Raw genomic sequence first — 19,343 nt, 5'->3', positions numbered from 1 at the left:
GTTTTTGCCTCTGATTTCTTAAGGTTCTGTTCTCAGTCACAATCCTGAGCAGCAGGAGGCTGTTGCTGCGCCTAACTCACTTGCTGAATTTAGCCTGCCCTAACTTTAGAAAGCAAGCTTTTAAGATGCCACTTCGCTTGAGCACTACGGAAGGCATTCGATAAAGTATTCAACGGGGCACCGATTCGTGTTTCGAGTGAAAGAGCAAATTCGGAAAGAAACCCCCAAACCACGGGAAATTCAGAGCAGATGACAAATGTGCAGTTTAACCAACGATTTGCGCAGCAGGTTTATCACGTAGTCACCTTCTCTGTAGCTAAAAGTGAAGGAGAGCCTTTCCTTGCTTTTTAAGCTCTCAGCCCTCGCTGTATGCCACTCTGCCCTTCTGCCACAGCCGGAGCCGGGCGTGATCCCGCGGCGATCCCGGCCGGGGCTCCCGAGCTCGCACAGAGCCGGTGCCGGGAAGATGCGCCCGGGGGCTGCCCCTGTGTGCGGGTAACGGAGCCGTCCCCCTCCTTTGTGGGAATAAGAGTAGAAAAATGGCTTCTCTTTTATTTTGCATGTGTATCTGCGCGTTTGCTTCCTCTCCGTGCTCTGGCTACAGTGAGCTGTATTTCCTACGCTCCGTGGAAAGTGTCGCACCAAGGCGCAATCGCTTTCCCACGGCAGAGTCAGCTCGGTTGTGAATCCGTGGATGTGCTCGGGGCCCCTCTGCTTTCTCTCGTCTGTCTGCCGAGGCTCTCTAGGAGTGCGTGTGGAGATATGCATGGAGAGGAGGGGGGTACCGGCGTGACTGGGGAGGGGTGGCGGGGGAGAGGGGAGTTATTAGGAAACTTTGCTTTGGCTACTCTCTATCCTTGGGGCTGCGTGGCGCCAGCACCCTCAAGTTGAAAGGAAAACAGCCATTCTCACTTCCAACTGCCCACTGAGATCCTTAAGGCGACAAAGACACAAAAGTGAGTTTTATTTGCTGGTAAGCCAGAGGCAAGAAAAAAGAAAAGCCAATTCCCCCTTAAAAAGAGCCGACAAATCCTTTTTGCTCTTTTGTGTGAGCTTTTCCTATTCACATGGAGCGTTCATCCGTGTGATTCCCAACTTATTGTCATTACTTAGTTATTAATTGTTCTCATCTGGGTTTAATTGAGCAACCAAGGACTTTAGCCCAAGGGTCAGGGGGAAAACTTAAAGCAAAGACATGTTCAATAGGAATCCTGCGCTTCGAATATCCACCCCGAGCTAACATAATGTAAAAAAAAAAACCAAAAAAAAACCCCAAAAAACCCCACAGAGACAAAGCGAAGAGATGAAAGGTCCCGCTTTGCCCGGAGCCCCGCGCGGTAGCGCCCAAAGGTGCCGGCAAAGGGGAGCAGCGCTTGCGGAGAGCCAGCTCGAGGTAGCCCTCGCTGTTTAAAGTTTAAAATCTCTCTCGGATTTTAAGGACATCTTTACAGGATAAACGCGGCCTCCTGGGCGATTAGATCTCCCTAAACCCGGGGTCTAATCGCGCAGAGGCTAGGTTAGAGAGAGAGATAAGCTGGAGATATCCAGCCTTTTTCTGCCAGAGACACAACGTGGGAAAAAGTCGGCGCAGAGCTTTCCCGCTCCGGCGCGGCTTGGGCGCTGGGGTCAGGATCACAGACACTGTCATTTGCACAGAGAAAAGAAATGATCGGAAAAGAAAAGGGTTGGGGAAAAAGTACAGGAAAAAAAAAAAAGGCAAGAAAAGAAAACAAACAACCACAAAAGCCCCAAACTCATGCCAGCTCAAAAATGACTGGGCGGCCAGAGCGGAGCGAGAGACGAGAAGGGGGATTAGAGCAGCGAGCTCCGGAGAAAGTGACTGTGTTCAGGTATGTTGTTTCGCTGAGTTATTGAAAGCATCATTGATACTTAGGAGATGATAAAAGTCCTGCCTCGCCCCCAGCTACAGTCTCGCTGGAGCCACAGTGCCTGCAGAAGATTGCCGAGCCTCATTACAGCAATTATTTTCCTTCTAACTTTGCTTCAACCTTAACGTTTTAAATTGCTGGAAATGAAAGCAGCAGGGTGGGGGGTGGGGGGAAAGACAGAAAGAAAAATATAGAGTCCCAATTTCTCAGCACAAAGATAAAGCACGAAATTGGAAAAAAAGAAAAAAAAAAAAAGGTGGGGGGAGGAAACTAACGCTCTCCCTTACCCGAGGGATTCGCCAAACCAGAGCGGGTGGAGCGGCACTGAGGGGCTCAGGGCGAGGCGGCGGCGCCGGCGGGATCGGCGGGCGCGGAGCCGGGGCTGCGTGTCCGCCGATTTCCCCCGCGGGGCTCTCGGCCGTCGCCAGCGGTTTCCTCGGGGCCGTGGTCGACCGGGACGGGCTTCCAGCGGAGCCAGCCGCTAAGAACGGCGGAGCGCTCGAAAGCCCGAGGGGAGCAGGAGACACGGCGCCGAGCGCTCCGGGCCGTCAGGCACGGGCAACACGGGCCCAGCACCGCCGTCCTCACACCCCATTCCCCGACCCATCGGCTCCGGTGCTGACACCGCCTCGCTATTAGCGTCCTTTACCCCCTTCTTCAGCAGCAGCCGGACCGCGACAGCCACCTCTCCTCCCCACCGCCCCAAATCCCGGCGCTCCGGTCCCCGGAGTAATATCGGCCGGCAAAGGGAGCTCTGAGGAGAGCCCTGTATCCCGCGCTAGGCTCGGCACTGAGGAGTGGGGCATGTCAAGCCCTCCCCAGACTTCACAGTCAGCGGGGCCTGCGGCCGGGACCCTCCCAGACACAGGGATCGGGAAGAGAGAGGAGCAACTTTTCTCTTTCCCAGGGCTCAGGAAACACGGCCGGTCCCGGCGCCGCTGGTGGAAGCGGCAGCGATCACATGCACCTTCGGGGCAGGGACGCGGTGGGAACTGCTGGCAAAGAGCAGTCGGGGGAAAAGAGAAAACCTCAAACAGCTGTGAGAGCAGGGCAGCTCCAGGATACAAAAAGTTGAAAACACAGCTGCTGTCTCATCATCCAAGGCTGAGACCTCCGGGAGAAGTGGGAAAGCAGCTACTATAGCCAGTCCCTCTCTTGTCCCCAACACAAATTCAGCCTCTGTCATCTCCGAAAGGGCAAATAACAAGCAAACAAATTACATCAAACAGTAGCTTAAAATTAATTTATTTAACAAATATAGCTATAATATAAATGATAATAAAATTTCAAATATACAGTATATTACATAGTACACAGAGCCCCTTCCAAAGGAGCTGGTAGAGGAGCAAAGAAGGTAACAGACAGCGCTGTTACATGGGAATGGGAAAGGCTGTTTTACACTTCTGCCTCTTGACCTCGCCTCGCAGAAAGTAAGAGAAACGTCCTGTCTTTCAGTCCCCTTTTTCCATCTCTTCCACACTTCCTTCCCCCGTGGCAGAGGGCTCTCTGCAGGCTGCCAGCTAGACCCAAAGAAGCAGGACACAGTTGGTCCATCACCACCCTGCGCCTGGAAAAAGCTGAGGCGATGCCTCAGGTTTCTGCCAGCTCCCCAGGACTGCTGAGGAGATCAGAACAGTGCTGGGATAGGGGCTCAGCATCAGAGGGGGAAGCAGACAAGTCCAGCAGAGACAGACTGGAGGAGTCTCTGCCATAAGGTCCATGGGGAAGTCCACAGAGAAGAGCCAGAGGAGCAGGGAAGGAGTGTGTGTGGAGCCAGCGGGAGCAGACAGCCAGCAGAGCTGGGCCAGGCTCAGCTCAGGCTCTATGTGAGGTGGTACATGCTGTATCCCACATGTGCTGTGTACAGTCCCACAGGAGCCACGGGCAGTCCTGCCCGCTGAAAAGGGCTGGAGGCACCGTACAGGGAAGCGCCAGCCACGGCCGGGCCACCCAGTGGGAAGGAGATGCCGAAAGCAGCAGGCGGGAGCATGGGCTTGGCTGCCATCTTCAGCTTCTCCAGCTCAGCCTCCTGGAGCCTCTTGGCCTTGGCGCGACGGTTCTGGAACCAGATCTTCACCTGGGTCTCGGTGAGGCTGAGAGAGCTGGAGAACTCTGCCCGCTCGGCGATGGACAGGTACTGCTTCTGCCGAAACTTCCTCTCGAGGGCCAGCAGCTGCGCCGTGGTGAAGGGCGTCCGGGGCTTCCTGTTTGTCTTGTGCTTGCGCAGGGTGCAGGCAGGGGGGCTCAGCCGCCCTGTGCCCGGGAGCAGCCGGGGGAGAGGGGGAAGGAGAGACACCTTGGTTAGCAATGCCCAAAATCCCCGCAGCCTGCAGAGCCCCCACCCTACCGCAGCTGAGGTGGAGAAAGGGAGAAGGAAGCAGGGTCCCACTTGAAGCAAGCTGTCCCAGGGTCGCCTGGGGCACACTTTAAGTTGCCATCTCCCGCTCCAAAAAGGAGAGTGGTGCTTCGTATCAGGAAACTCTTGACTCTATTGAGAGGAACCCGGCAACGGGCAGGATCAGACACCCACAAACCCTGCATCTCCTACAGGGAGATTCACGGCTACCCCGGCTCATGCAGAGGAGACACAAAGGGAATGACCCTCCAAAAAGGAAAAAAAAAAAAAAGTCCAGTCCTTTTTATTGGATTACAGGAAAAAAAATAAACAAAACGGGCTGGCTTCTCAGTCTCACACCCTCTTCATTAGGCCCCTGGGAACCGGATTAAGTACGCAATTAATTACGAGGTCTGAATTGACACTCATGCTCTAGCTACCACTCTTCACCGGTCAGCTCCTCTCCTCTTATTTAAGATTTCTAAGGGTCTTCGACATCTATCTGTCCCGGCTTTACTTAGCAACAGCAAATTTTACTTTGCAATTTAAATAAATTAAACCGCTGCTTTACTCTACACAAGCCCTGTCGGGAAACCTGCCGTTCTCCAAGGGACTGAGCAAGCAGCTTTGTTTGCAGCTTTGCTAAAGGCACCCCAAACACTTGGGAGAGCCTCAGGCCAAGGTCATCCCATTCCACGGGATTCCCGGCAAGAAGGGAGCGCGGCCAGGCCGAGGGCCGCCAGCCCATACTGCCCAGACTCGGGCTCAGCGCAGCCACTGGAAATTAACGGGCTTCTCTGATCTCAGCTCTCACGTTGTTTGTGTTAATTTAGATCACTCTGCATTAGAGCAGGAAAATATCACTGATTGTGGCTCTTCGGACTTTGGAGATGCACACTTAAGACAGCAGCCGGTAGGGCTCAAGCCCGCAAAGCTCCTGCTTCTAGGAAACCGGTCTGTGCGGATCCTCATGGAATTACTTGAGCCACTTTCTGAGAAAGCCTCATTGGTGTTGAGTCAACATTTCCGTAACTAGCTCGAGCCCCAGGTTAAATTAACAGGCCGGCCGTGTTGCTTTTTCTTTTCCCCACGGTCAACATTTGGCACAAGCTCTCACCCTGGCACAGCCGCTCTTCCCGGGCGTTCGCAGCCATCCTCCACACACTCTCGAATCCGTTCAGCACTTTGGACGGATCGAACCGGCCCAGAAAAGTGCGAACCGCACGGAAAAATATGCCAGGAGAGGCAGGTAGGGCGAAAGCGACAGGAAAGCCCCGGCCACCCGCTCAGCTTTGCCCTCGGTCCGCCCTGCCCGGAGAGCTCCCGTCCCATTACTTACTCGGGGGAGGCGGCGAGAATCGTGGGGTTTGCATCCAGGGGCTCCGCTCCTGCTTCTCGGGGCTTTCCGCCTTGACGAGAGTGTCTTCGGGCAGCTTGACCAGCCCGCCGACGGAGAAGTGCCCGCCGAGGGGCAGCGGGGACGGCGGCGCCTCGGCCGACAGCGCGCCCAGGCGAGGGCTCAGGCTGGCGCGGGCGGCCGCCCCAGCGCCCGGCGGGGGCCCGGCGCCCTCGGGCCCGTCCCGGCCTCCCGGCTTCCTGTGGTCGGCCATGAGCGCCTCCACGCTGAACGGCAGGAGGGATGGGGAGACCTTGGGCTTGTCGCTTTCCTCCTCCCCGCCCATCGCCGCCGCGACGGGGAGCGCGCCGCCGCCGGGACTGCTGAAGGCGGATGCGGGCAGCTCGTCGCTGCGGACCCCGGTGGGCGCGGCGGTCATATCCACAGCCGGGGCCATGCAGGGGCGGCCCGCTGTCGCCACCGCAGCGCCGGGCGGGAGCGAGCAGCGCCGCCGCTCATGGGGCCGGGGCGCGGGGGGCGCGGGCAGCCGTCAGCGCGCTCCGGCCCCGCGCCGGCGGCGCCGCCTCATAAAGCGGCGCGCGGGCGGCTCCGCCCAACCGGCGCGCGGGGGGCGAGGCCGCGCAGCCCCATTGGCCGCGGCCCGGGCGGCGCGCGGGGAGGGCGGGGCTGGGAGCGCCGTCGGAGCGTCCCGCGCGCCCCGCCCCGCCCCGCATCCCCCGCCCCGCATCCCCCGCCCCGCCCCGCATCCCTCGGGCCGTTCGGCATCCCCCGGGCCGTTCCGCATCCCCCGGCTCGCTCCGCATTGCCCCGCTCCGTCCCGCCCCACCTCGCCCCGTAGCCCGCGAGTCCGCTCCGCATCCCCCCGGCCGCGCTCCGCATCCCCCGGCCCCGCTCCACGCCTCAGCTCTCATCTGAAGCGGGGCAGAAGAATGCCGGGCAGCCGGCGCAGCGCTCCGATGTGGAGATGGGAAGGCTCAAAACTCGGGGAAAAACGTATTAACGTCGGAAAAAATGCCGGGCTTTCTGTTCGTAAAGCCCAAGAGAGCGAGCCCGAGCCCGCTCTTCTGCAAAACTAGCAAACATCGGGCTGTCCCGAGTGTGACCTCTCAAAGAGAAAGGAGACCCTGCCCGTTCCGCAGTCGTTTTGCGGTTTTGGGATTCTTTTGTTTTTGTTTTGTTCATTTGGTTTGGTTTTTAAATGAACGCGGGCCCTGCGGTGTGCTCGATGTGACTGTGAACATCTGTGTTCATATACGTGCCCGCATATACAACGCATAAATTGGGCTACTTCTCATGGCATAGATGTGTGAGTGTCTGCAGATAACAAAATGTTCGTTCACATTAAAAGGAACACATAAGCCCCTGAGCCCTTAAAGTCCCGGCTATTTTGTTTTGTAAATTCGTTTTACGATCCCTTATCCCCGCGTCCAGGACGGATGTGCAGTAAAACGGAGCCGCTCTCTAATAACGGGATTGGCCGCTCGCTGAGAAAAGTTTATTGATAGCTGCAGGGCTCTAATCTCCTCGGAACACAAGAGCCTCTTGCAGTCATTTAAGGGCTATTATCTAAACGGGGAGGGACAGCGAATTCCCTTTCCTTTTAACTGGACCCTATAAAGATGGTAGATTAGGAGCATATAGATTATGAAATGAATTGATATAATAGACATTTTATTAACTGATAAGCAAAAGGATCTGATTGAAATGAATTGTCCTGCGCGCAGCTCCACACACACTTATCTCACGCGTGAGCGTATGTCCTTGCGGGGTGTTTCCCGCGTCCTGCACGTACATCTCACCCACCTCCCGCATCTGCTGTGCTCACGGATGAGCCCTCTCATCCGTGGAGGTGATCCGGACGCGGTTTGCGGGCTGGTCCCTCAGATTCCTACACACGAAGGTGAACGCATTTTGCACCGACATACAGCTCACATGGGTACATCCAGCTGCCCTCCCGCTCCGTGCCGCCCCGCTGAGAGCTCCTGCGAGGCAGCAGCAGCGGTGCCGCCGCACAGCCCAGCCCAGGCCGGCTCCGCGCCCCGCCGGTGCCGGCTCCGGTGCCGGTGCCCGCAGCTCCCCCGCGCCCCATCGGGCCGGGGGTCCGGGTCCGGCCGCATCGAGCAGAGGGGGTGGGGGTGCTCGGAGAAGCGGCTGCATTGCTAATTGCGAGAATAAACAATCTGTCACGATTAGTCAGTGCCTCTAATAGGCAGACAAGTGATGTTGTTTTTAGGCGCCAGCAGCGGTCTGATCAAAGGCTTCAGCTGGAGGGGGACTATTGAGGACGTTAACCCGCATCAAGGGAGCAAGGCGCCTTAGCCCTGGGACATCGGCACATTCAGCCTGACAAAATTAGTTTGCTCTACCAATCACACGACATTTTCCCAAAGTCCAGTACTCGGCATGAAGATGCACCCCCCACCCCACCCCCGACTACGAAAACACGCACATGTATCGATGCATCGTGTTTCACAGTGTCACGGTGTCCCCTCCACCCGATCCTACAGGTAGGATCTTGCTTTGTTTGGGTTTTAAAAGTTAGTATTATTTTTTCCCTGATTCCAAACTTAGCCATGCAAAAGAAGAAATGATGTGTTTATTAGACGCCGAGGCAGCCCCTGGGCTGAGTTCAATCTCATTGTTTGATGGAAATATGAAAATTAAAATTAGAGTTGCTGGCTTTTTTTTTTCCTCCTCACTTTTCTTTTGCACAGTGATTTGAACACTGGGATGTTGCTGAGGTTTGAAGAGATGCGAGTGTGTCCCATACCGGGAGCGCCATCCCGCTCTCATTTAGAGTTGACAGAATGAGATAATTAGCTCTTTATTTATCTCCCAGCAATGAGCGCTTTGTGTTTACATTTCTGTCATACTCACTGGTATTTCAATCACTGTAGCAATCACCATAGCAAGGACTTGATTCTAATTCACATGCTGGCTTTTCATGTGTTGGGCTGAAAACGAGATACCAGTCATGTTTCTTTCGTTTTTTGCTCATTTTTTCTTTGCCTTCTTTCTTAATGAAATCTACAAGTTTTAAGTTAGGAATGGAGAAAATAAATTTGCAAAACGAAATCTCCCCCAAGATTGATTTCTTTGTTCAGCGGGAATTTTTTAGTTTCCAAACTCTTCCTCCCTTGCTTACTGCGCTTTGGGTGACCAAAACACCACTGGATTTTAAGAACTTTTTTACTACCTGTTTCGTGTTGTTGATACTCTGGTATGCTTTTAGGTGCCTCTCTTATGTTCTGCCTTGAGCTTCAAGGAAAATCGAAAGGGCAGAGGGAAATAGGTGACTTTATTGGTGCTTGTTCCAGTCCGGTGTTTTTATTGGGAGCCGTGGCGTTTCCCTGAAGGCGGTTGTGCTAGATAACAATATTGGGCAATTAGCATCCTAAACAGTCCCGTTTCAATATAATGAATGTGCTAGGCAAAGCCATTACCCGTAGCATTTTATTTCGGGGGGGAATACAACAAGGGCTGAGAGGAGTTCGTGGGGGATGGGGAGAAAGGACAGGAGGCAACGCTAAGCCAATTCAGGGCATTGTCTGCCTTTTGTAAACGTTATCTTTGACTTAAAGGCAGAACTCAGAAAGGAGAGGGGTGTTGTTTTTTCCCTTGTTTCTATTTTATTTCTCCCGAGACAGCAGCTCTTAGGAGACCAGACAGTCCCGCAGGACACGAGCCGGCTTTGGGGACGGGCAGCTCCGGGGCTCTTCTGCTGCGCCGGGCGCCGCCTGCGCGCTCCATGCGCGCTCCCTGCGCGCTCCCTGCGCACCCTTCAGCAGCCTTGCTTCATCTCTGCGAGACTCAGCCCTGGGGGCAAAGAGCCAGAACTGTCGCAAGTGCTAAAAATGTCCCGCGGGCTTTACAAGCCCTCAAAGCCCTTCAAGTGCTCAAAGCCCTCCCTGATTTCCTAGTGTCGGCAAAATGCGAAAACACACCAGTTCTTTACTTTCTGTCTTTCTTCCCCCCTCCTTTCTTTTCCTTTTCTTTTCCTCTGTCTCTTTCTCCCTACTCCTCTCTGTCCAGATTAAACATAATCCAAAGTACTTTTAAGGCTTCAGGCACCTGGACTGGTCCTCGGGAGGTCACTAGGAGCTGTTTGGATGGCCAAACTCCAGTCGCCGAGGCGTCCCCGGCTCTTTGAGGGTCGGAGGAGCCGGGCTGAAAGGAAGGCACTATTTCAAGTGGCCTAAATTAATTTGATCGCGACATTATGATGCACTTGGAAAAGATGAAAGAAAAGGCTGGCCGTCTCCTCCAAGATCTCTATAATTATAGATAATATATCCTATTTCAAAGCAATTAGCTCAATCAGGCGTAACGAGGCACTTTGCTGCCAGGGAGTAACAATGCCTTACGGTTATTTAAGCTTCAAGATGTCAAGCAGACTTCGAGACTCTGCTCTGCCCAAAAGGGAACTTGGCTGCCTTGGTGAAAGCCCCATGGCTAAGCACTGGTTTCCCTCCAGTGACAACACCTCTATTTATTTTAATATATATATTTTAAAGCTCTTGCAAAGGTGTCGGCTCTGCTGGAGAAGAGCACCGCTCCTCCAGGCGCGTTTGGGGCCGGTGCCTGTGTGGCATCACCTCTGCCCCTGCCCTCCAGCACCGACCTGTCTCACCTCGCCTGCTTGCTCCGGAATGCTTGCGCTCTCCGAGCCTTTCCCCACTCGGTGCCTTGCTTTTTGGGGTGATTCCTGCTATGTATCACGGAGTTCTGCAGGAGCAGCCGCTGCTGGGGCGCACTGCTCCCAGCCCCGGAGCAGACCTCCGTGCCGAGCCAGCGCCTCCTCCCAGAGCTCTACCCTGCCCTCGCCTCGGCTTTTACCTGAAGCGCTTGCAGAAGGCAAGGTCCCTAGAGCACCGGGAGCATCGCGTTAAACACGAGCCGGCTGTTCCGTGTGCGAGCAGGCTCTGCACCAACACCTCGAAGGGAGCACGGCCACAGGGCCGGAACCCCTGTGAGACCCAGACCCGCGGATGGGGCGCGCACAGCGGCTGTACCCCGTGCCCGGGGGCGGTGGCTGCGGGTTTAGGCCGAAACGCAGAACAACAAACAACTTGTGCCTTTTTGCCGGAGCCGCCGCAATCCTCCTCGCTGCCCCGGGCCCCCGCTGCCGTGCCCTGGGCGCTCTGCGGGGCCGGGCGCTGCCCGGGGCTCTGCCCGGGTCTCCCTGCCCGGGGCTCCCTGCCTGGGATTCTGCCCGGGGTCTTTGCCCGGGACTCCCTGCCCGAGTTTCCCTGCCCGGGTCTCCCTTCCCGGGACTCTGCCCGGCACGGCCCGGCCCCGAGAGGCCGAGAAAGTAGAGCAGTGCCCGAACGAATCGCTGCAGAAGGAAAATTATTAACTGTACAATTAGCCTGTCAGCGCTCCTTTCAGGGATTTTTATTGTTGGGGGATAAGAGAAGGGAAGAAAAATTAAAGATAAAATTTAAAAATAATGCCCTAAACGGGTAAAGCAGTTCAAGTGAAAGAGGAGGCCGGCGTGAATGAGAACTAAACAAAGTTTAATCACCCCTCCTTCTTCTCCCCATGCGCAAAATGGAAACCTTATTACATGATTCACTGTGAATCACTAGATTGAATGCGATCATTATGAGTGAATGATAGTCGGAGCTCTGCTGGCCCTTTCTTTCCTAGAGGCAAAAGTATAAAATATGAAGGATATAAATGATCTTCTCTCTGCTCTCTCATAAAGGACATTCATTCAAAACCGCACTCTGTCTCTCTCCCAATTGCTTTGGTCCCCTCCAATTGCACAATTATTAAGGTAGATTATGACGAATCCCAGTTTATTTGTCTTCATGTCCTTGTTTATTGGTGGAATATCACAAAATGTAATTTGTCCCAAATTCTTTAAGATGAGAAAATAGTTTGTGGTTGAAGGAATCCATGCCAGTACCGCCAAGGCAGTCTCCGATTCTCAGAGCCAAGTCCATTATCATGCTATTTTATGACATTTCCATATTTACTCCTCATTTCTCAGGAGTCTTTTACATATTGTTGCATAAGAAAAGGATTTTGACAGTTCTAGTTATGAGATTTCCTAGATTTTTTTACGGGCAGAGCCAGTTTACAAAAGCTGCATTGTTTGACTGAGGTCTGGGTTTCCATTTGGGGTAATTATTGTATTCCCAGTCTTCTTCTAATCATTTGCTCACAAGGACAGTTTTTTTTTTCCCCCTCGCCTTTTGAAGAAGATGAAATACCCCTAAGTTGCAAGACTATTGAAATAATCCTCCTACTTCTTTGCCTATTGTGTAAAAGCTATTTCTTACATCTCTCTAAATTGCTGGAAAATATGTGACACAAAGGACCATATGAAAACATACAGCACATTTTGAAAAAACTCAGCAATCCCGATCTAAGACTGATCCCACCAGAGAGGTGTGTGCAAATGGAGGGGGGGGAGACCAAACACAAAACAAATCCACTTTTCAGAAGGAAATACATTTCATCTCTATAATAATCAGCTCCTGGTGAAAGAATGTCCGTAGAAGGGAAAATGAAATGAAAGCAATGCCCGTGTGTGTCAGGGTTGCCTGTGCGGAAGAATTTCTCCTCCAGCAGCTGCCTGTAGCTGCAGAGCAGGAGGAGTGCTGTGAGCCACAGCCCCACAGGCAGACAGACACTGCTCAACCTGCGGCTCGGCAGTGGAGCTTGGCTGGGCTCCTCTTTCCAGCACCCCTTTTCCACCTTCCTGCTGGTGTCACACAGCATCCCAAGCCAGACTGCCTCTCCCCTGGTCTTTAATTTGCAACAGTAAAATCCAAGTCCCAAAAATATCCCTCCAAACTCACAAGGAACAGGTTAGGGGAAGATGTTTATTTTCTTCCTCTGCTAAGATGGTTCAAAAGAGATTTCCTTAAGCCAAAACCTTCCACTTAGAAAAACATATGTTCATGCAAATACATACAGAAGGATTTTAATTTCCTTGTGTAAAGGAAACTACAGCTAAACAGCAGAGTAACGGGTGTCAGGTATCTTCCAGACTCTGTCAATTGTCTATGAAACATCATCACACTCCTGCAACTATCGAAGTCATCCTCAAGTATTTGAAACTGTCCTGATGATATGTAACCCCCTGCTCACAAAACCCAGTGCCTTATTATTTTGGTGATATGATCTCACCACATCCTTTTCCTTAGTGGCAACCAAAGGCTAGATATGATACTGGGAGCTACATCATTCTAATAAATCAATATATCCAAACAAATTCACTGCCAGAGGAGGAGGAAAAAAATCCCAACTACTTTGTGTGGAAACTATCTTCAGAAAGCTTATGTTGCTCTTAGGCTTTCCATCAACCACAAGCATAGTCATAATCTAAAATGTTCCTGGCTTGCCCGCTGCTGGGCTGATTAGCTTTTGGAACAGAAGAGATAACATTTCTAGACTTTGGTCTGCCTTGTGCTGCCTTCATGTTATTCTCAGTGTAGGTGCTTTTGACATTATTTATGTAGCAAGTGTGGGCTTTCTCTTGGTGTTGGGTCACTTTGCTTTTCAACTGGGCGTTTTTCTGTCTCTCAAAGCAGGACACATTTCAGCCTCCCAAACTGCGTCAGACTTATTGCAATCCAGGGCTTCAAGGTACAGCACCCTCCATGCACCCTCCAGCCCCTGCAGGGGCAAGCCCAGGCCATGGGTGGCTGTGGGTGCCCAGAGCAGGCACACTGGCTGCTGCCCACCCAGAGCAGGCACACTGGCTGCTGCCCACCCAGAGCAGGCACACTGGCTGCTGCTCACCCAGAGCAGGCACACTGGCTGCTGCCCACCCAGAGCAGGCACACTGGCTGCTGCCCACCCAGAGCAGGCACACTGGCTGCTGCCCACCCAGAGCAGGCACACTGGCTGCTGCCCCCCTGGCCCACCCCTGCCAGCAGCACAGACCACACTGTGGAGCAGGATGTTGTCCTGCCATGGAGTCTGGGCTCTGCCAGTTTGGAGTGGCACCAGATGCAGTCTGTCCCCTGCCATTAATGCTCCTATTATCTTTGGATGGATTTAGGTCTGTTGGATTTTTACTTCTGAAACAATCTTAAGATAACACAGAGACACAAAGAGGAGGCTCGGACAGCAGGCAGAGCAGGGGCACATTCAACACACGGAATTAGTTATCTCCCTGAGGTTTGCTGGTATTGTTTTGCAAGTAATTTCACCTCTTTTATGCAGAAGTCTCCCATGAGAGTCCAACCTTTACTAGTTACCAAGTGCAGCTGCAAACCCTGGCAGTAGGTGACATATGAGTGTGCACACACACTCACATGCTGTGGTCATGGGGGCTTGGATGTGGGGATAAATCACAACTCACTTGGCCTAGCAGTAGCTATTTATAGAAAAAAATCATGTTTAGCAGCCTCACAGGTAAATTCAAGTCCTTCTCCCTAGCCAACACAAGTAGCTAAATGTCAGTGATGTATAAATCCAGGGACAGAAAAAAAAATACCACAGGAGCGTACACTGATCTGGCAAGGAATGGAAGCAGCACATTCACTGATTGTGACAGGCAACACCTCTGTTCCAGCAGAGAGTTTGAAAAGTAAGGATGGGGGGCAAGGAGAAGAAAAAAGGGAGAAAGTGGTACCACGAGCATCTTGGAAAGTCACCGGAAGCTTTGTTCTTAGGAATAAATCTGGCTTCTTGTGATCCCCTTTCAGCACTGCTGGCTGGGAGCCAGCTGGGTCCCCTGGAGTCCCCCTGGCCTTTTTGTCTGGAGCCTGGGAATCTGTCTATAGCACAAGGCTGGGGGGACCAGACTTGTATTTGCAGGAGGGATAGGCTTAGGCAGTGGCCATGTAGAGGAAAGGAGGTTTGCAGCCCTCAGACCTTTGGGAAACTTTCCCCCAGGGCAGGTGGGTGGGCAGAGGAGCTTATCCCTGCTTTGGGGCACTCTCAAGGGAGGTGTGTGGATTAGGGAGCAGGAGGAAATGCAGGCTGGCTGTCCCCAGGCCTAGAGCAAATGGAGTGGGATGGAGGGATGGAGGGGAGTGAGCGATGCTCTCTGGCCCTCACCCAGCTGGCCTGTGCAAGCTGTCCCAGGGTGTCTCACCCTCCCCAAGATATTGTTGCAAAGGCAAATGCCAAATAAAATGATAAATTACCAATAAACAGAACAAAACCAAAAGCTTTGGACCCATGGAGCATTATATTTCCCTTGTCCCACCAGGCCTTCCTTTCTGCAGATGTCTTTTAGGGTGATGAAAGCTGGGCTCTCAGATCTCCCTGTCAGATCCAAAGATGCTGATTGGTATCTTTCCAATACTTATGGGTTTTCATGCATGATTGAGACCTTTCCAAAGATTTTATTCATTTATTCTTTCAGATTCAGTTATCCTGGTGTCCAGTTATTCTGCCTCTATTTTTGTGTTTTCCCCCGCCCCCTTTATGACCTTTGGAAATAAAATTCAATTTATTTGGCTACCTCACAGACAAAATCTAAAGCCTGCCTTAATTTGTAGTTTACTAGCCCTCTGATGTGAGACTACATAGAGAGCCCCTATCTGATCAAATGGCCGGTACCCTGACACAGTCCAATTATGTGAAAATATATCCTTGCTTATCATTTCAAATATCGTATAAGTGGAGAAACTGAAGTAGCTCCCTTGTCTGTTTGATTTTCCTGTTCAGACACACTTGTTTAAACAGGCACCGTGAGACTTTTCTGTAATCTTGGAGGAGTTCAAAAAGTGTTTTCTCCTTGAAAGCCCCGAGATGGGTGATGGTGGCCACCCCCAGCCAGCTCCCAGTCAGGCAAGGCAGGGAGTGGGTGAGAAGGGGATGTCCCCTGCAGCTGAGCAGTGCCCTGTGGCCATGAAATGCACCTGTGGCCTTGTCTCTCCCTGCCCAGCCCTGCCTTCCAGACTGACCCTGCTCCTCAGCTGGTACCCACCCCACCCCACAGAAGTCCCTGTCCCAGCCTGGTCTCTCTGCACCCCTCTTCCCCACCCAGTAAAGGAATTTTGCAACTTTTTTATAATTTCATAGGCGTAGGTTTCATTGAAATCAATGATAACACTTAGAGTTGAACATAAGAAAATGTCTTGGGGATTTTAAGTATTCTTATGCTTCTCCTTTCTAAGCATCTGCAATAATTCTGTCTTCAATAACTTGACAAAATTGACTATCTGTTAAGGCATATGCAGAACTGGTTAGACACTGAGGAAACCAAATTATGTACAATAAATCACTGCTTTTGAAAAATCTTATTTTTTACTAATTTAATTCTTTTTACCTTTTTATACTCCATTTTTACCCTTAATTGTAAGGATACAATAAAATTTACTTTTTCTTGAAATAGAACTGTGTTTAGTAATTATATTTGATAAAGAAGATTCCCTTCTTTTGCTTCAATCTAGTTTGTTTATGCGTGTTGTGTTTGGGAAGACTGACATATAATGCTGACTGGGTCTTCCATTGTGCTTCTCTGTGATTCTTCAAATCAAGTTATGCCCAAAATGAGCCAATATATAAGCAGTTGAAGTGCTCGGTCTTTTATTTAGCAGTGCTATCAGTTTGCAGGCTTCAGAAAAACAAATTTCTTACAGGGAGAGGAAGGAACCTGTGAATAGGTTGAAGCAGACTGTAGAGTCAGAGATATTAATAGCCAAACCTCTCAGAGGCTTCTCCAGACACAAGGATGCTGGAGCCAGGTGGGAGGCATTCCCTGGCTCTGCACTGTAAGGGCAGGGTGCTATTTAAAGAGCAGCTTGCAATGACATTTTTCAGGTTTCTTTATGAGAGATATTGAAAATACTCTACTCAATTGCTGAAGAATAAAATAGAAAATGAAACAAAAAAACTCTCCTGCAGGGTGCAATCCTTAAATACAGAGTACTCTGAGTTCCTGCCTGGACCAGGGGGAACTGAATAACTGTGAGCACTCCATACAAAAGCAGGTGTTTATCCCAACCCAAAGTCAGGCTTTGGTTAAAGGAGGGTCAAGCTGGCAAAGCTCCAGAGCACAAGGGCTGCTCCTAATTCGCATACAAGAGACCATCTTGTAGAGGATGATATCTTGCAGAAGCAATGAAACCATGCAACTGTAGGCTTGATCACAGAATTCTGGTTGCATTGCTTGAAATGGAGAATCGTACTCTGGGAGATGCAGTCTTCACATCTGTCACCACCCTGAGAAGTTTCTGGGTTCATTTATAATGTATAAGGACTGATGGGAACATCACATTCCTTAAAATGATCTCCTATATACATTACAGGCCTTTATAATGGCATTGAGTTCAAAAAAGTGTGTACTTGGATAAAAGATAGCTTCCAAAAAGGTAGCCACTCTTAAGCTGGAAATACTAAAATATGAAGAAGTCATCACTGAAATTCAGAGGTTTTAGCAGTTAATTATGTTAGCAATAAGAAACCTCTTTTAATTCCAGCATAACTCTCTCAGCTTTTGTGTGTGGTTCTGTACAACTATCGCTTCTAAATTAAGTGATGCATGATTTTTCCTCCTATAAGGAGATGAAACACTCTCTCATATTTCCTTTAAGTAAAGAAACACCTGGATGGAGCTGTTTCTCCATCTATCTGCCCTGGTTTCCAGCCTCTAGACCCATCTGTGTAAGTCTGGTTGACACTCACTCGCACACTGTGTCTTTCCCAAAGTGCAGACATGGGTTTGCTGTTACAGAGTGCACTTCACTGCGATGGTGTGCACTGATGCTGCTTGAGCCTGTCCACACTTCTGCTCCCCATGTCTCAATGTCAGTGAACTTCTGTCACTGAGCAGTCACCCTACTGCCCAAAGCAGCAGCAACCTACCAGGAGAATCCACACAAGCAGTGCTTATGAATTATTTAGGTGTTCTCAGCATTTACTCAAGAAGCTGGGCTTGCAGTCCTCCATAAGGTGTGAAAGGGGAGAGGCATTGCCAGCTCTCCACAGATGAACCTTCCCTCTGCCCTTCACAGCAGCCTTAAAGGGAAAACCCTGAAGTTATTGTCAGCTGTATTTGGATACGGAGTCACTTCTGCTCCTCATGCATGTCCTGAAAACTCATGGGAGCACCATATCTCACACACCTATGAAAGGGTTTTGTAGATCTCTGAGCTAATGGCAACAGTAATTACACTGTAATTCGCACCCTGTACTGACTTATCCATCACTTTTCCTCCTCCTTTTAACACTTATGTGCAGTTTCCTTGCTTGGTGTGCCTAACAACTGGGTCAGCAGTAATCATTAAATAGGTTGTAATATTCTACATGCAAAGCACATGTTATCCACGACTGTGGAAACATACATTTGCTGCAGGCCTCATAACTTTTGCTTTACTTCTCCCAGCATTTGAGAGCAGTGGCTTGTTTGAAGGCACATGTTCTGTGGCAGCAGAGGACCTTGTCCTCACTCTGTCTCCACAGTGTGCTTTGCTGGGCATTTGCTCCCAGCCAGACCATCATGGTGTGCTGCAAACACATGGGCTGTGATCCCATGGATTCTGCAGAGTATGTGGGATGGAAACTGGGGCTTGGTGCTTGATTTTTGGAATTGGTCGTCTTTGTTTATTGTCCTTCTTTCTTTGCATGTCAAAAAGAAATATGGGGTGGGAGGACTGGGAGGGAGGGATGGGGAGTCCCAGAGAGGGGAGGCTGTATTCAGCAGTAGCAGTGTCTGGTTTCTAATGTCACAGGGAACCCCTGTGGAATTTCCTCCTTCCTGTGATCAGAAACGTCTCTTTAGGATGGACTGCAACAGCAGCTTGGCACAAGTTCGGCTTCACTGAGGTTTTAGTGAGCAGGTCCATTGCACTTATTCACATCCCTGAAGGAATATGCAGGATCAGGGAAAGACAGTGCCATTCTCTCTGGAGCATGAGCTGGAAGGTAAACTCAGACTTTACCACTTCATTCTGGAACAAAACCAGGCAGTTTCCTGTTTTTTGTTTGTTTGTTTTGTTTTATTTCAGTTTCTATTATAACATCTGTGACATTTCTAGACTGAAAGGGACAAATGCACCTTAACCTGGGGCTCAGTTCTGAGGTGAAAAACTCCTTGTTCTAAATATTGAAATCCATTGACTTGAAGTCCATTGACTCCTATAAGAGGCTTATTTGGGTCCTGTCTGTGATAGCAAAACCTCCCTGAAATTAGCAAATGCCAGCCTGGAGCAAAAATCAGCTCAGCACAGAGGAAATCATTTTATCTGAGGGATACTTGGTATGGGCTTCAGGAACAGTTAAAGGAAAAATATGGTAACACTTAAGAGTTCAACAAGAAGCAAGAGCAAGTCATGGACTTGTTGCAGTTTGTGTAACTCCCTTGAAGTCTACAAGACGAATGCATGGGGCTGAGGATCTGTCCCTCTATCCTATGGGCAGTCTCGGATCAGATAACACAGATGTGTTAGATTAAGAAGAGAAGAACCTTATAAAATAAAGCACTGGCTGCAGTGGGAAAGCTTTCTATTTTTTTATTTTACTTTTTTAGTCTGCCTATTAAAACATTAAAATACAACAACAAAAAAAGGCATAATGCAGAGCAGAGAGGTAAATCAAAGAAGTTGATGCACTCCTCCAATTTTATACTCTTTAGACTTTTTTTTTTTCTTTTTTCTTTTTTTTTTTTTTTTTTTTTTTTTTTCTCATGCACCCAACTGGTTTAAAGGTCTATTCTCTTTGTGGTACATGCATGCACATAACTACCATTGATGTGGAGTCTCCAGGTGATTTGATGTGCATTCCACATAAGGCATGGTGTCAAGTATATGATCCCCACACAAAAGAGCTGCCTGAGAACTACCCTTCGGAA

At 50.6% G+C, this 19,343-nt stretch overlaps 1 protein-coding gene across 1 annotated transcript; it reads right to left on the bottom strand.

Moving 5' to 3' along the window:
* Positions 1 to 3,117: 3,117 nt before the first annotated feature.
* Positions 3,118 to 6,036, bottom strand: MSX1 (msh homeobox 1). Its single transcript, XM_033060307.1, has 2 exons — positions 5,564 to 6,036; positions 3,118 to 4,142 (listed from the first exon to the last, which is right to left on the bottom strand). The coding sequence occupies exons 1-2, from the start codon at positions 6,015 to 6,017 to the stop codon at positions 3,712 to 3,714; spliced, it is 885 nt and encodes a 294-aa protein (XP_032916198.1). The 5' UTR covers positions 6,018 to 6,036; the 3' UTR covers positions 3,118 to 3,711.
* Between the last annotated feature and the right edge of the window lie 13,307 nt (positions 6,037 to 19,343).

This window comes from Catharus ustulatus, chromosome 5 (assembly GCF_009819885.2).
Source record: "Catharus ustulatus isolate bCatUst1 chromosome 5, bCatUst1.pri.v2, whole genome shotgun sequence".
NCBI lineage: Eukaryota > Metazoa > Chordata > Aves > Passeriformes > Turdidae > Catharus > Catharus ustulatus.
Note: the sequence above shows the minus strand (reverse complement) of the source record. Positions and strands in the feature narration are given on the sequence as shown.

Bases quoted from the DNA above. Each gene is read 5' to 3' on its own strand.
- MSX1 (XM_033060307.1), bottom strand. From the start codon at position 6,017: ATGGCCCCGGCTGTGGATATGACCGCCGCGCCCACCGGGGTCCGCAGC. The intron at 4,143-5,563 runs GTAAGTAATGGG...TCCCGGGCACAG, and splicing joins ATTCTCGCCGCCTCCCCCGA to GGCGGCTGAGCCCCCCTGCC.